Below are 14,303 nucleotides of genomic sequence, written 5' to 3'. Positions count from 1 at the left end.
TACGGGGTAAAATAGATAACCCTTTTCCATAGGAACAATGTGATAAAACTTATACTTTTGAACAATATTTTGCATAAAATCGTAAATTAATTGCAAATTAAGATTTATGCTGTAAAATAGACCCTATACGACATTTAGGGGTGGTTGGGGTTAACTAACTACCCTAACCACCCCCAAAATTACTTTTTTTGTGAGTATTACTTATCTATTTTGGTATAATTTAAGACGATGATTTCTTTATACGTTAAGTAGTACTTTTGAAAGGACTTGTAAGGTTTAGAAGTCTGCGGTAGGCAATATATTTTCGCTTATAGTATTCAAACTGCTATACAAAAATGTTCAGTACAAATTGAAGTTTTCTTTTTTTCAAGAAGTTTCTGATTTAGGGGTTATACCGCAGAATATGTGGTGCAGTCGATGTAATCGACAACGTATAACTACACAATGCAACCCATCATATCTGCAGATGGAAAACTACTCTTCAGTTCTGTATTTATTTTAAAAGAATCCTCTGACACGTTTGGGCGGAGGGTACTAAATACAGTATTCAAAGCAGATTCATTAGATATTCGTTGTGGCTTCAAAATCTGGTAAACCAACTTCTGCCCATATAAAAATTGGCTACAAAATATATATGTATTTCCCACACACTGGACAAAACATTACTATTACTGGATTCTTGGAGTGGTTCAGATGTTAAGTTTAAAGATCAAATTCAATGGCTGAATTTACAATGTCCATTTGCATAAGCGAGATAATATTTTAAAATTGCAAGCACTAACGTATAATTAGTTGTCTTCCCCGCGATTTATTAATGTTTTTAAGTACGCGTGGCTTACAAGTGGATATACAAGTGTCCCGTATCTTCCACATCAGGGCATTATACAGTTGAGGGATACATTATTCTGAAGCGATTTTTCTAATAAAATTCTTCCGTAATGTTTATAATAACCGCACGGAAACTGTTTAAAGTAGTCCAATAGCAATACTTTTGGATTCACGGAAAAAGTTTATTTCTTTTTCCGGGACGTAGCTGTTGTGTGGGTGCAAGTTGTGCATAAATATGTCTTAAAAAAACAAATTAAACTAAAAACGTAGAATACAAGTTATACAACCATTTCTTTGTGAATTGCTTCTTAACTCGTTAATAATAAATAAACGTTAAGTTAAAAAAAAACGTTAAAATGATAAAGTTGGTAAACTTCATTAAACATGGATAAAAAGAAAACTTAAATTTGTACTGAACATTTTTGTATAGCAATTATGTAAAATATATTTTGCTACCCCATACTTGTAATCATTATAAGTTTTTTCAAAGTACTATTTAACGTATAAAGAAAAATAAAATATATTCTTATGGAAAGGGTTGTTTATCTTACCCTGTAATTACGCAGGGGATGGTCAGAGGAAATGGGAAAAAACACGTAATTAATATTTTTAAACGTACTATTAGGGTACTTAATGCCGCCAAAGTCAACAGTATAGTTTTTAAATTATTCCAAAAAAGCAGGGGTAGTTTACCCCCTGAAGCCCTCAGATATATGTGTGATACATTAATGAAAAGCTCCTTAACCCATATCTTCCCAGTGGTCCATTATTGGAACGGTTAACTTATTAATATTTTTAACATATTTTCGAGAATGTTCATTATTTGTTCTTATACGTTGGTACTACCGGGATTGTTAGCTGTCAAATTCAATATTTGACGTTGTACGTTTCGCATCGACATTTGTAAAAAACAAGCGCCGTAAAAAGTAAGTATTTTCTATTTATATAACAAATAAATTTGATACCGTTCCGTTTTTGGAACAGTAGGATAATATGCCTGTGTAAAATATTCCAATTCGATCCTTTTATTTGGAGAATTCTGTTATTTTATTCTAGATTATCAGTAGGCGATATAATCACACTAATAGCAGAAAACGATGAACTGTTGAGTGGAGACATTTTTATAACACCACCTGATAGGGAAATAAGTGAAGAAGATAGTGGTGATGAAGAGTCAGTAAATATAAATCACTTATCCAGGTGTCAGTTGTTAGCAGAAGCCGAATATCGCGCTAGAATAGCATCAAAAGGCAGAGTACAATATGTGCATGATGTCACAAATGAAAACGAATCATTTGAATTTTCAGTTGCTTCCGCTTCTACAGCAAAACCTTCAACAAAGAGAAGGCGAATCGATGTTACCAGGAAATGGAAGTTCATAGATGTTCCGGAAAAAGAAGAAAAAGTAACTGAATATCCCTATTTTATGGAAAACATTAAATTCTGTGAACTGTTTCGAATTATTTTTTGATAGTAATGTTTATGAACTTTTGCGTTCGGAAACAGAAAGAAATGCTATTGAGAAAGGTAATCATGCATTTAGGGTTACAACGATTGAAATAATGCATTTTATTGGAATCCTATTGATGAGTGGATATAACAGTGTTGCCAGATACAAGATGTATTGGGAGAAAAGTATCGACTGCAACTATCAAGGAATTTTATCCCTTATGTCCCGAAATCGATTTGAAGAACTTTTACGTTATTTTCACGTTGCTGACAATGCTAATCTTACTCAAGGTGATAAGTTTGCGAAAGTTCGTCCACTTTGGGATTTGCTGAATAAAAGGTGGTTGAAATATTACCCTGGCGATAGAAACTTGAGTATCGACGAGTCAATGATTCCATACTATGGGAAGCATGGAGCTAAGCAACATATTCATGGAAAACCAATAAGGTTTGGTTATAAAACTTTTTCTATATGTACGCGTCTAGGTTATTTGATACACGGCGAACTTTATCAAGGAGCAAGCACCGGAAACACTCATCCAGCATTTGGTGTCGGTGGATCAGTTGTCTTAGACCTACTATCCAGACTACCTCCAGCTAACTATAGTTTATATATGGACAATTTTTTTACGTCTTTACCATTGCTGAACGAACTAAAGAAATTAGGTCATGATGCTACTGAAACAATTCAAGAAAGTAGAGTGGAAAAAGCACCACTACAAGACAAGAAAGAAATGAAAAAAATGAAAAGAGGTAGCTATCATCAATGCACAGATGTATTGTGTGAGACAACACTTGTCCGATACAACGATAATAATATTGTTATGGTTGCATCCACCGAGTCCGGTTTCAGACCTATTGGTACGGTAAAGCGATACTGCGATAAACAAAAAAAAAAGCTGTCGACCAACCCTGTTGTATCGTCAATTACAATAAGTATTTGGGTGGAGTTGATCGCTTAGATCAAAATGTGGGATGTTATCGAGTTGCGATTCGGCTGAAAAGATGGTACTGGCAGCTTCTGATGTTTCCATTGAATGTTTCAGTTAACAACGCCTTTCAGCTATACAAAATTTCTCCAGAATACAAAAATAATCGCCACGATCTTTTATCTTTTACAAGGTACATTGTGACTACATACTTTATGTTGAAAGATACAACAAACACAACATCACCCACAAAAATTCCAGGGCCTAAATCGTCTTTGGCAGTCATAAAAAGAGTTGTTGATAGTGTATGATTTGATGGCAGTAATCATTTCATTGGGAAACAAAATAAACAAAGTCGATGTGCACTGTGTCATAAGAATACCACAATGAAATGTATAAAATGTAGTGTTGCTTTGCATCATAAATGTTCAACTAATTTTCACACGAAATAAGACCCGAATAGTAATAAGTTCATATGTATCTCTTAATTTCAAGTTTAGGTGTTTATTGTTGAGTTATTAATTACTATAAAAAAAGTTACAAAAAAAGTTTTTCATTTAGTCTTACGTATCGAACCGGGTAATATTATTTAATTCTAAAAATATAAAACTAAATGTCGTATACATTTTTTTTGTTCACTATTTCTGAACGAAGTAAGATGAACGGATGTAAATTTTATAAGAACCTGGCATATTTTTGTAGATCTGGGATAATATGGGTTAAAAATGAATCTCAGTTTACATTTACTACACTTCGATAGTTGTCTTCGTCTTCAAGCTATAAGCGAATATATACCGTTCACCCTAACTTTCAGCCCTTATAACTTGCCTCAGGGGCTTTATTAATACGTATAAAAAAATACGTAAACCTTATTTTAGTGCATACTATTGCTGTACCGTTGTGATAACAGAGTTTCTCTGATCTGGGTTCCAGGTCACTCTGAGGTTGCTGGCAATGAAGCGGCAGATGAGCTAGCACGAGAGGGCGGCGCTAAAGCATTTGTGGGGCCGCAACCAGCAGTTGAGGTATCATTTGCGATGACCAAATATAGGATTGGACTGTGGGCTGAAGAGAGACTTCGTCTACTGTGAACCAGTTCTCCTGGAATGAGACATACTAAGGTGTTTATTAACATCGCCACTGTCAAACTATTAGGGTTTGCTTAGGGTTAGGACTTGCTCGTAGCAGTGTTAAAGTTCTAGTGGGTGTCTTTACTGGGCACTGCCGATTAAAAGCACACCTCAACTTGTTGGGTCTAGCAGACGATGTTGAATGCCGACTATGTGCGGAGGAAGCAGAGACGGTTGAGAATGTTTTATGCCATTGCCCTGCTGTTAATCGTATCAAATTCTCGATTTTTTGGTCGGACTTTTTACCGAGCAATGTATTAATGTTCGTTAATAGTGTTGGACTGCACGGTTGAAATTTGTAACGTTATCTATCGGGGTACAATAGATCCTTAGGGTCGCCATGCAAGGTTGGTTGGTCCGTCTACCCGATATACAGAATGTCCCGAAACTCAACGTCAAGCGGGCGCCGGGTGAGAAGCCAACCCATACCTGTTCTGGTAAAAATAAGAAAAAAATTCTTGGCAAGTTATTTTAAAAGATGGCCTGTGTAGTCAAGATTCCAAAATGGTATAACACTTACCATTTCTCTTTTCCTAAAAAATATTATTACCTGTTTTCCTGCCAAAAACGCGTTATTTAAAAAATTCATACTTTCGTATGTTATTTGTATTTGCTCCAAAATGATTTAACAACTTTGTTAGAAGATGTGCCACTTAATATCAACAGAGAAATGTGGTTTCAACAAGATGGTTACCCAGCTCATTATGCTTGTCCTGTACGGGATTGCATACAGAATACCCAGAAAGATGGATTGGGCGTCGTGGTTCGACTACGTGGCCTCCTCATTCTTTGGGTTTAAATCCTCTTGATTTTCTTATTAGGATTCTTATTAGGAATAGTGTATTAAAAACCGATTGAAAATCTTGCCGAACTGCGCCACAATATTTATACAGCAGCAGAAGAAATAAATGCAAAGAGATGCACAACTAGTAAAAAGATCTTTTCTGTGACGATGCAGAGCGTGTATTAGTGCCGACGGCAAATAATTTGAGCATTTGCCTTAGTTTTAAGAGAATAATGCTACAAAATTAATAATAAATAAATTTGTTTGTTTAATTTTGTCTTTAGGTTAACCTTATTTGAAAGAGTCTGTTTGCAAGACATACGGGCTACCATCTTGTTGAAACCACATTTTGTAGTTCGTAGATATTGACTGGCACATCTTCCAACAAAGTTAAGAGGAAATAGAAAGTAAATACAAATAACACACAAAAGTATGTTTTTTTAAATAACGTGTTTTAAGGCAATAATATTTTTTATGATAAGAAAAATGGCAAGTGTTGTACCATTTTGGAAACTTGACTAAACGGCCATCTTTTAAAATTACTTGCCAAGGGTGTTGTACTACTTCTTTTTTTAGAAATCGTGTGTAAAACTTGATAGACATAAATTCTTTCAACCTTAACTCAATCAAATTAATATATTTTTTTGCAAAACTTTTTGTTGATTGATTTGTGACTTCTACAGTAGCATGGTTCATAAGGAATACATTATTAAAAAAATCACCATTAAGTTGCGAACATTCCTGACCGTAGTACCTAAAGATATAATGTATAGGGTGTCCCGTTAAGCGTACGGAGCGGCTGTATCTCTAGAACGGTAAGGCCTAGAGGTTTGGGAAAAAAATCCTTATAAGCAAAGTGACCAAGAGAAATAGCTGGAAATTATTTTGAAGTTCGTAATTCGATCGCTAGGGGGCGCAACTGCCATTGAGAAACATAAAATTCCCGCTATCTCAGAAAGTTAGACGATGAGCTATAACTTTGACGACATCATGTAGTAGCTTGGATAATACCACATCGCTTTTGTTTTGCGATATTTCTCATATCTGTCATAATAAGGGAGGGGGAGGCCAATGCCTTTTCATATGTTTACATTTTAATATCTCCTGGACCATTCAACCGATTTGAATATTTTCTGTGTTGTTTGAAAGAGTATTTTATGCTCTTTTTAAATATATTTTCAGTAAGACTGTTTGCTTTAAAACAAATAAGCTAGAGGGCGTTATTTGCAGCGATTACATATTTTTGTGATTTTTGAAAAAAAGTTAAATGGAACAATACTGTTTACTTCACAGACCCTTAGTCACCATAAAATTTGCAAAATTTTAGTGAAAACCGCATCTTGATATCGCCACCCGTTCTCGAGTTATAGAAGAAAATGTTAAACACTCGAGTGCCATCAATCGGATCCAGTTACCTCATCGAGAAAAACAAATCACATAACCATGGTAATTTTAAACATGTCATTTACTAACGCAGAAGCGTATGATAGAGCGTATGATGATTTATTTTCAATGTTTCGAATACGATGCAACTGCATGGCAAAAATGTGCAATGCAATTACGACAAAGAAAGACATTTTTCTCTAGAAGTGTTTTTAAGATTGACTTAGCGATTACGGAAAACTGGCAACGTGTAGCCCATTCAGACATCTCTATGAATTCGTAAATCACATTGGCGCGCAATGTGATCCCACATAATCTGGGAACTCCGAAAACAGTTGTCCACAAGATTTCTCAAGAGAATAATATCTCCACCACGTTGTTTTATATCAGGCCTTAACAGATACCGGTTATGATAACAGACTGAACTATTCCCATTGACTTTTAAATATGATTTGGGCAAATCCAAACCTTTTATCACAAATGCTATGGATGCATGAAGCATCTGTCCACAAGCTGATGTAAACTTGCATAATATGCATTCTTGGTTCGAGCAAAACCCACATTGCTTTCACCCCTTTATCTATTGGGTAGACTAAACGACCTGACTTTTCACGAAAAAACAATAACCAGGGAATATATGACAAAACACTAAATACCAGTAGAAACGTGTCCAGGGCCGAGACTTAAGCAGCGCTTTTTTTTTCGTCGAAACTAGATTAAATAAATGCATCGAGGTTTATGGAAGGCATTTCGCACATTAGTGAGTTATTTTTGCCAAAAATTTAAGTTATTCTAAGTGTTTTGGTTTATTTTGTTTTATTATCATTGTTGATATTCATTGATCCGTTGGCTTTTCAACACGCCTCAAAAGTAGTTTTGAAGCAGTTCTAAGCTTGGATAAAGTGTGAAGGAAGGTTCTAGATAATAAAATTTTTGTTCTCTCTTATTTGTTTCCTAAGGTAACTTGATCCGATTAACACATATTATCCCAGATCTACAAAAATATGCCAGGTTCTTATAAGATTTACATCCGTTCATCTTACGTCGTTCAGAAATACAGTAGTGAACAAAAAAAATGTATACGACATTTAGTTTTATATTTTTAGAATTAAATAATATTACCCGGTTCGATACGTAAGACTAAATGAAAAACTTTTTTTGTAACTTTTATTATAGTAATTAATAACTCAACAATAAACACCATACTTGAAGCTAAAAGATACATATGAACTTATTACTATTCGGGTGTTATGTCGTGTGAAAACTAGTTGAACATTTATGATGCAAAGCAACACTACATTTTATACATTTCATTGTGGTGTTCTTATGATACAGTGCACATCGACTTTGTTTATTTTGTTTCCCAATGAAATGATTACTGGCATCTAATCGTACACTATCAGCAACTCTTTTTATGACTGCCAAAGACGATTTAGGCACTGGAATCTTTGTGGGTGATGTTGAGTTTGTTGTATCTTTCAACATAAAGTATGTAGTCACAATGTACCTTGTAAAAGATAAAAGATCGTGGCGATTATTTTTGTATTCTGGAGAAATTTTGTATAGCTGAAAGGCGTTGTTCACTGAAACATTCAATGGAAACATCAGAAGCTGCCAGTACCATCTTTTCAGCCGAATCGCAACACTATAACATCCCACATTTTGATCTAAGCGATCAACTCCACCCATATACTTATTATAATTGACAGGGTTGATCGACAGCTTTTTTTTGTTTATTGCAGTATCGCTTTACGGTACCAATAGGTCTGAAACCGGACTCGGTGGATGCAACCGTAACGATATTATTATCGTTGTATCGGACCAGTGTTATTCCAGATAATACATCTGTGCATTGATGGTAGCTACCTCTTTTCATTTTTTTCATTTCTTTCTTATCTTTTAGTGGTGCTTTTTCCACTCTATTTTCTCGAATTGTTCCAGTAGCATCATGACCTAATTTCTTTAGTTCGTTCAGCAATGGTAAAGAGGTAAAAAAATTATCCATATATAAACTATAGTTAGCTGGAGGTAGTCTGGATAGTAGGTCTAAGACAACTGATCCACCGACACCAAATTCTGTATGAGTGTTTCCGGTTCTTGCTCCTTGATAAAGTTCGCCGTGTATCAAATAACCTAGACGCGTACACATAGACCAAGTTTTATAACCAAACCTTATTGGTTTTCCATGAATATGTTGCTTAGCTCCATGCTTCCCATAGTATGGAATCATTGACTCGTCGATACTCAAGTTTCTATCGCCAGGGTAATATTTCAACCACCTTTTATTCAGCAAATCCCAAAGTGGACGAACTTTCGCAAACCTATCACCTTGAGTAAGATTAGCATTGTCAGCAACGTGAAAATAACGTAATAGTTCTTCAAATCGATTTCGGGACATAAGGGATGAAATTCCTTGATAGTTGCAGTCGATACTTTTCTCCTAATACATCCTGTATCTGGCAACACTGTTATATCCACTCATCAACAGGATTCCAATAAAATGCTTTATTTCAATCGTTGTAACCCTAAATGCATGATTACCTTTCTCAATAGCATTTCTTTCTGTTTCCGAACGCAAAAGTTCATAAACATTACTATCAAAAAATAATTCGAAAGAGTTTACAGGTTTTTCTATGTTTTCCAAAAAATAGGGATATTCAGTTACTTTTTCTTCTTTTTCCGGTAATATCTATGAACTTCCATTTCCTGGTAACATCGATGCGCTGCTGTAGAAGCGGAAGCGACTGAAAATTCAAATGATTCGTTTTCATTCGTGACATCATGCACATATTGTACTCCGCCTTTTGATGATATTGTAGTGCGATATTCGGCTTCTGCTAACAACTGACCCCTGGATAAGTGATTTATATTTACTGACTCTTCATCACCACTATCTTCTTCACTTATTTCCCCATCAGGTGGTGTTATAAAAATGTCTCCACTCAACAGTTCATCGTTTTCTACTATTAGTGTGATTATATCGCCTACTGATAATCTAGAATAAAATAACAGAATTCTGCAAATAAAAGGATCAAATTGGAATATTTTACACAGGCATATTATCCTACTGTTCCAAAAACGGAACGGTATCAGATTTATTTGTTATATAAATAGAAAATACTTACTTTTTACGGCGATCCATATTTTGAAAGAAACTTTCGGTTTTTATACTTGTTTTTTACAAATGTCGATGCGAAACGTACAACGTCAAATATTGAATTTGACAGCTAACAATCCCGGTAGTACCAACGTATAAGAACAAATAATGAACATTCTCGAAAATATGTTAAAAATATTAATAAGTTAACCGTTCCAATAATGGAACACTCGGAAGATATGGGTTAAGATATACGAATTTTTTACATTTTTTTTATAATTCGAGTATGGATGGAGACATCGAGATGCGGTTTTCACTAATATTTAGCAAATTTTATGGTGATCAACGGTCTGTGAATTAAATAGTACCGTTCCATTTAACTTTTTTTCAAAAATCACAAAAATATGTAACCGCTGCAGATAACGCCCTGTAGCTTATTTGTTTTAAACCAAGCGATCTTACTGAAAATATCTTTTAAAAGAGCATGAAATGCAAGACCAAACAAGACCAAAAATATTCAAATCGGTTGAATGGTCCAGGAGATATTAAAATGTAAACATTTCAAAACGCATTGGCCTCCCCCTCCCTTATTATGACAGATATGAAAAATATCGCAAAACAAAAGCGATGCGGTATTATCCAAGCTACTAAATGATGTTGTCAACGTTATAGCTCATCGTCTAACTTTCTGAGATAGCGGGAATTTTATGTTTCTCAATGGCAGTTACGCCCCCTAGCGGTCGAATTACGAACTTCAAAATAATTTCCAGCTATTTCTCTTGCCCACTTTGCTTATAAGGATTTTTTTCCCAAACCTCTAGGCCTTACCGTTGTTGAGATACAGCCGCTCCGTACGCTTAACGGGACACCTGTACAGTGTGTCCAAATTTCGATGGGTTTGCAGGGTATCTCAGTTATTATGAAAGATAGAAAGTTGCGGTTTTCACGAACCTGAGCTACTTTTTTGTGAAACTTACAATAGCGCAAACCAAGTTTTCATAGACCTCTTCGTTTTTGACATACAGGGAGTATTTCAAAATTTACGATTTTCAGACACCCACCGTATCTCGGCTATCCGGAAACTTAGTAAAAAAGTAAAAACGGGTTCTAATAGATTTTTTCACGTAGAATCCAATGATGCACGTAGAATTTTTCTAGACATCACGGTTTTTGAGTTATAAACACAACTTAGGTTTTTTTAAATGGAACCACCTATATTTTATTTTTTATTGAACTAGAATTTTTTCAAGCTTTTCAATGATATATAATACTCTATACTTACCTTTATAATTAACCTCGAAATTAAAGAAACCACATTATTTTATAAGTAGGCTATGATAAATTAAGTGATCGCGTTGCTAGGATACCAGAATAAACAAAGAATTTTGAAAATACTATAATATTAATTATTGACTTATTAAAAAAATGTATTTATTAAATTTTGTTTGCTAAAAACGAAAAATTATTAAAAACTAAACATTATGCAAATATGGCTTCAAGTTACAAGAATTGTTCAAAGTTGTTACCATTTTGATGCACACATTGTTCACAAAGTTTAGTAATGCGTTTAATTGCATTTAGAATAGTTATGGGATGTTGCTGTAAATGTGAAAAAGCATCAATTACAGCAATTTTCAATTCCAATTTTGTTCGATTCTGGGTACTATATACCCGATTCTTGATATATCCCCATAAAAAGAAGTCCAAAATAGATAAATCAGGTGATCTTGCTGGCTATCGCGTTGGACCATGTGTGCCTATCCACCTACCAGGAAATTTTGCAGTTAGGTAGAGACTCACTAACTGCGCATTATGAGCGGGAGCTCCGTCCTGCTGAAAATAAATATTATTTAGCCGAAGAAGAGGAATATCATCCAAAATCTCTGGCAAAGCCTCTTGCAAGATGGCCAAATAGCGATTAGCGCAAAGGTTTCCTTCAAATATTTTGTAAACAATTCGTGGCCCAATAATAAAACATGCCACGCTAAAACCAAATTTTCCTTGACGCTCCCGCTCAATTACAATATGTTGGTTTTCTTGATGCCAATGCCTGTTATTATGACGATTATAGATTCCTGTGCTGGTAAAATATGCCTCATCAGACCATATAATAGAGGAACTAAATTCAATATTATTTTGTGCATGGTTCAAATACCAGTTACAGAATTCCAAACGTCGTTCGGCATCTCCCGGGTGTAAATGGTGAACTATTTGTTCTTTGTAGGGTTTATATTTATACTTTTTTAGAATCGCATAGGCTGTCGATTTTTTAATTCCAACTTGACATTCAATTTCCCTACATGATGTTTTAGGCGCGGCTTCCACACATCCTAACACGGTAATTTCATTGTTATTCTGATTTTATTTATTATATTTTTTTGGCCTGGGCATCAAAAAACTTCCATAATTGATCAAATTACACTTTATTCGCAAAAAAATTTTTGAATTTGGTTGCGCTCTTTCTGGATATCTGAAGTGAAACAATCTGCTAATAAAATGTTATTGCTGATAAATGTTGCATTCTACCTATTTATGTATAATTCAGCAGCTTGATTAACATTTTCATTTGCATGAGTGTAACATGCTAGCATGTCATATTTTTCATAATTTTCATAGCGCTCCATTTCAAGAAAAAGATAATTAAGTTAAGTTAATTAAAGGTAATTAAGTAACACACGACTTATTGTTAGCACAAAATTCAAAATTAAGTTTGACAGTAATTAACTATATTTACTTTGTTTATTCCGGTATCCTAACAACGCGATCACTTAATAGACAACCTAAGCCTTGACGTAACAGAGATGGGCGGAGCTTATATCGACTCCAAACATTTTCATAGCTAAGTGTGTTGCTAACGGTAAATCACCATATATGCAATTTTTCAATTAGTGTTAAAATAAAATAAACTAAGTGACTTTTTATGACATTCCAAATGACATTTTTGTTACGGTTTATTAGCAACTGTGGTTAGCAACGAAATTGTTTGGAGTCGATATAAGCTCCGCCCATCTCTGTGACGTCAGGATAGGCAGTCTACTTATCATTGCCTACTTATAAAATAATGTATTTTATTCAATTTCGAGGTTAATTATAAAGGTAAGTATAGAGTATTATATATCATTGAAAAGCTTGAAAAAAATCCAGTTCAATAAAAAAATAAAATATAGGTGGTTCCCAAGGACTGTAGAATCTAACAGGACTGCTACATTCATTGTATTTTTGTAGTCCACTAGGGATTGGTTGCCCGCAGTCTACGTCACACTATTTACCACGCCTGGTAACTGTCTGCGTTTTTAAAGGTTATATGATAGACATTAATACGTCTAAAAACATAAAACTTCAAAAATAATATGAATACGTCTAGGATATAACCTCTAAAAATACACAGCAAACGCATAGACCATAACAACAGCTGGGCGTGGAAAATGGTGTGACGTAGTTTGCGGGCAGGTTGTCACAACAATGGATGTAGCAGTCCTGTTAGATTCTACTGTCCTTGGGTGGTTCCATTTAAAAAAACCTAAGTTGTGTTTATAACTCAAAAACCGTGATGACTAGAAAAATTCTACGTGCACCATTGGATTCTTCGTGAAAAAATCTATTAGAACCCGTTTTTACTTTTTTACTAAGTTTCCGGATAGCCGAGATACGGGGGTTGTCTGAAAATCGTAAATTTTGAAATACTCCCTGTATATCAAAAACGAAGAGGTCTATGAAAATTTGGTTTGCGGCATTATAAGTTTCACAAAAAAGTAACTCAGGTTCGCGAAAACCGCAACTTTCTATCTTTCATAATAACTGAGATATCCTGCAAACCCATCGAAATTTGGACACCCTGTACAGGCCCGATTTTAACGTTTTCAAAAATATGTCTATTATTACTTAACTAAGAGACATGGAATCTTTTTCTCATTTACCAGAACAGGTATGGGTTGGCCTCTCACCCGGTGCTTGACGTTGAGTTTCGGGACACCTGTATAATCTATGTAATGTAATTGCTGTACCAAATTGCAACGAAATCATTGAGGTACAGTACCGACACTTCCCTTGTGTTTTTCTAGAAAAGATAGAAATGGAAAACATGTAAATTGAAACAAACTAAAATGCTTCTACTTTACAACTGAATAATTAGGTACTCTTAATATGAAATCAGTTTTATACAAAAAATTACAAATGTGATGTTCCCAAAAAGGGAATGTTGGCATGTAAAAGGTTAATAATGATTAAGAAAATTATACATTTGGGATAATACTAATACTTTGTTGGCTAGCCTGGTTGCTTAACAAGAGCACTAGACACCTCGATTCCAATAGTTTAGTGGTTAATTGATTTTAGCCCATTCTGTCTTCAACGTTATTTTTAAGTCAATGTTTCAATTTCTTCTTGAATATTGATAATAAACCTCAATAGGATTAAGATGTGGGCTTTGTGGTGGTGTTTTGAGGTGTTCTGGACAGTTATACACAGTCTAAAAGTAAAAAAAAGTGTAGAATCTAGTGTGGCATGCTTCAAATTTATTTTTTTTCAAAATGTTTATATATCTTGTCAATATTCCATTTATGAAATAACGATTTCTAATTCCTGCTGCTGAAAAACATCCCCATACATACTTATGTTGAGCTAACATTTGATTTTAATGTTATTCTAGAACAATTTATTTATATAATAACACTTTCCAATAAAACTAATAGTATGAAAACAAA

At 34.4% G+C, this 14,303-nt stretch overlaps 2 protein-coding genes across 2 annotated transcripts; one reads left to right on the top strand and one right to left on the bottom strand.

Moving 5' to 3' along the window:
- Nucleotides 1–1,821: 1,821 nt before the first annotated feature.
- Nucleotides 1,822–5,409, top strand: LOC111422263 (piggyBac transposable element-derived protein 3-like). The gene is made up of 4 exons (XM_071196854.1): nucleotides 1,822–1,829; nucleotides 1,885–2,202; nucleotides 2,303–3,030; nucleotides 5,405–5,409. Exons 1-4 carry the CDS (start codon nucleotides 1,822–1,824, stop codon nucleotides 5,407–5,409), a joined length of 1,059 nt encoding a protein of 352 aa, XP_071052955.1.
- Nucleotides 5,410–8,199: 2,790 nt separating this feature from the next.
- Nucleotides 8,200–8,901, bottom strand: LOC139430189 (piggyBac transposable element-derived protein 3-like). The gene has a single exon (XM_071196853.1). It carries the CDS (start codon nucleotides 8,899–8,901, stop codon nucleotides 8,200–8,202), a length of 702 nt encoding a protein of 233 aa, XP_071052954.1.
- Nucleotides 8,902–14,303: the final 5,402 nt, after the last annotated feature.

Source organism: Onthophagus taurus, chromosome 6 (assembly GCF_036711975.1).
Source record: "Onthophagus taurus isolate NC chromosome 6, IU_Otau_3.0, whole genome shotgun sequence".
In the NCBI taxonomy this organism is placed as follows: Eukaryota; Metazoa; Arthropoda; class Insecta; order Coleoptera; family Scarabaeidae; genus Onthophagus; species Onthophagus taurus.
This window is presented reverse-complemented; position numbering and strand designations above follow the sequence as displayed.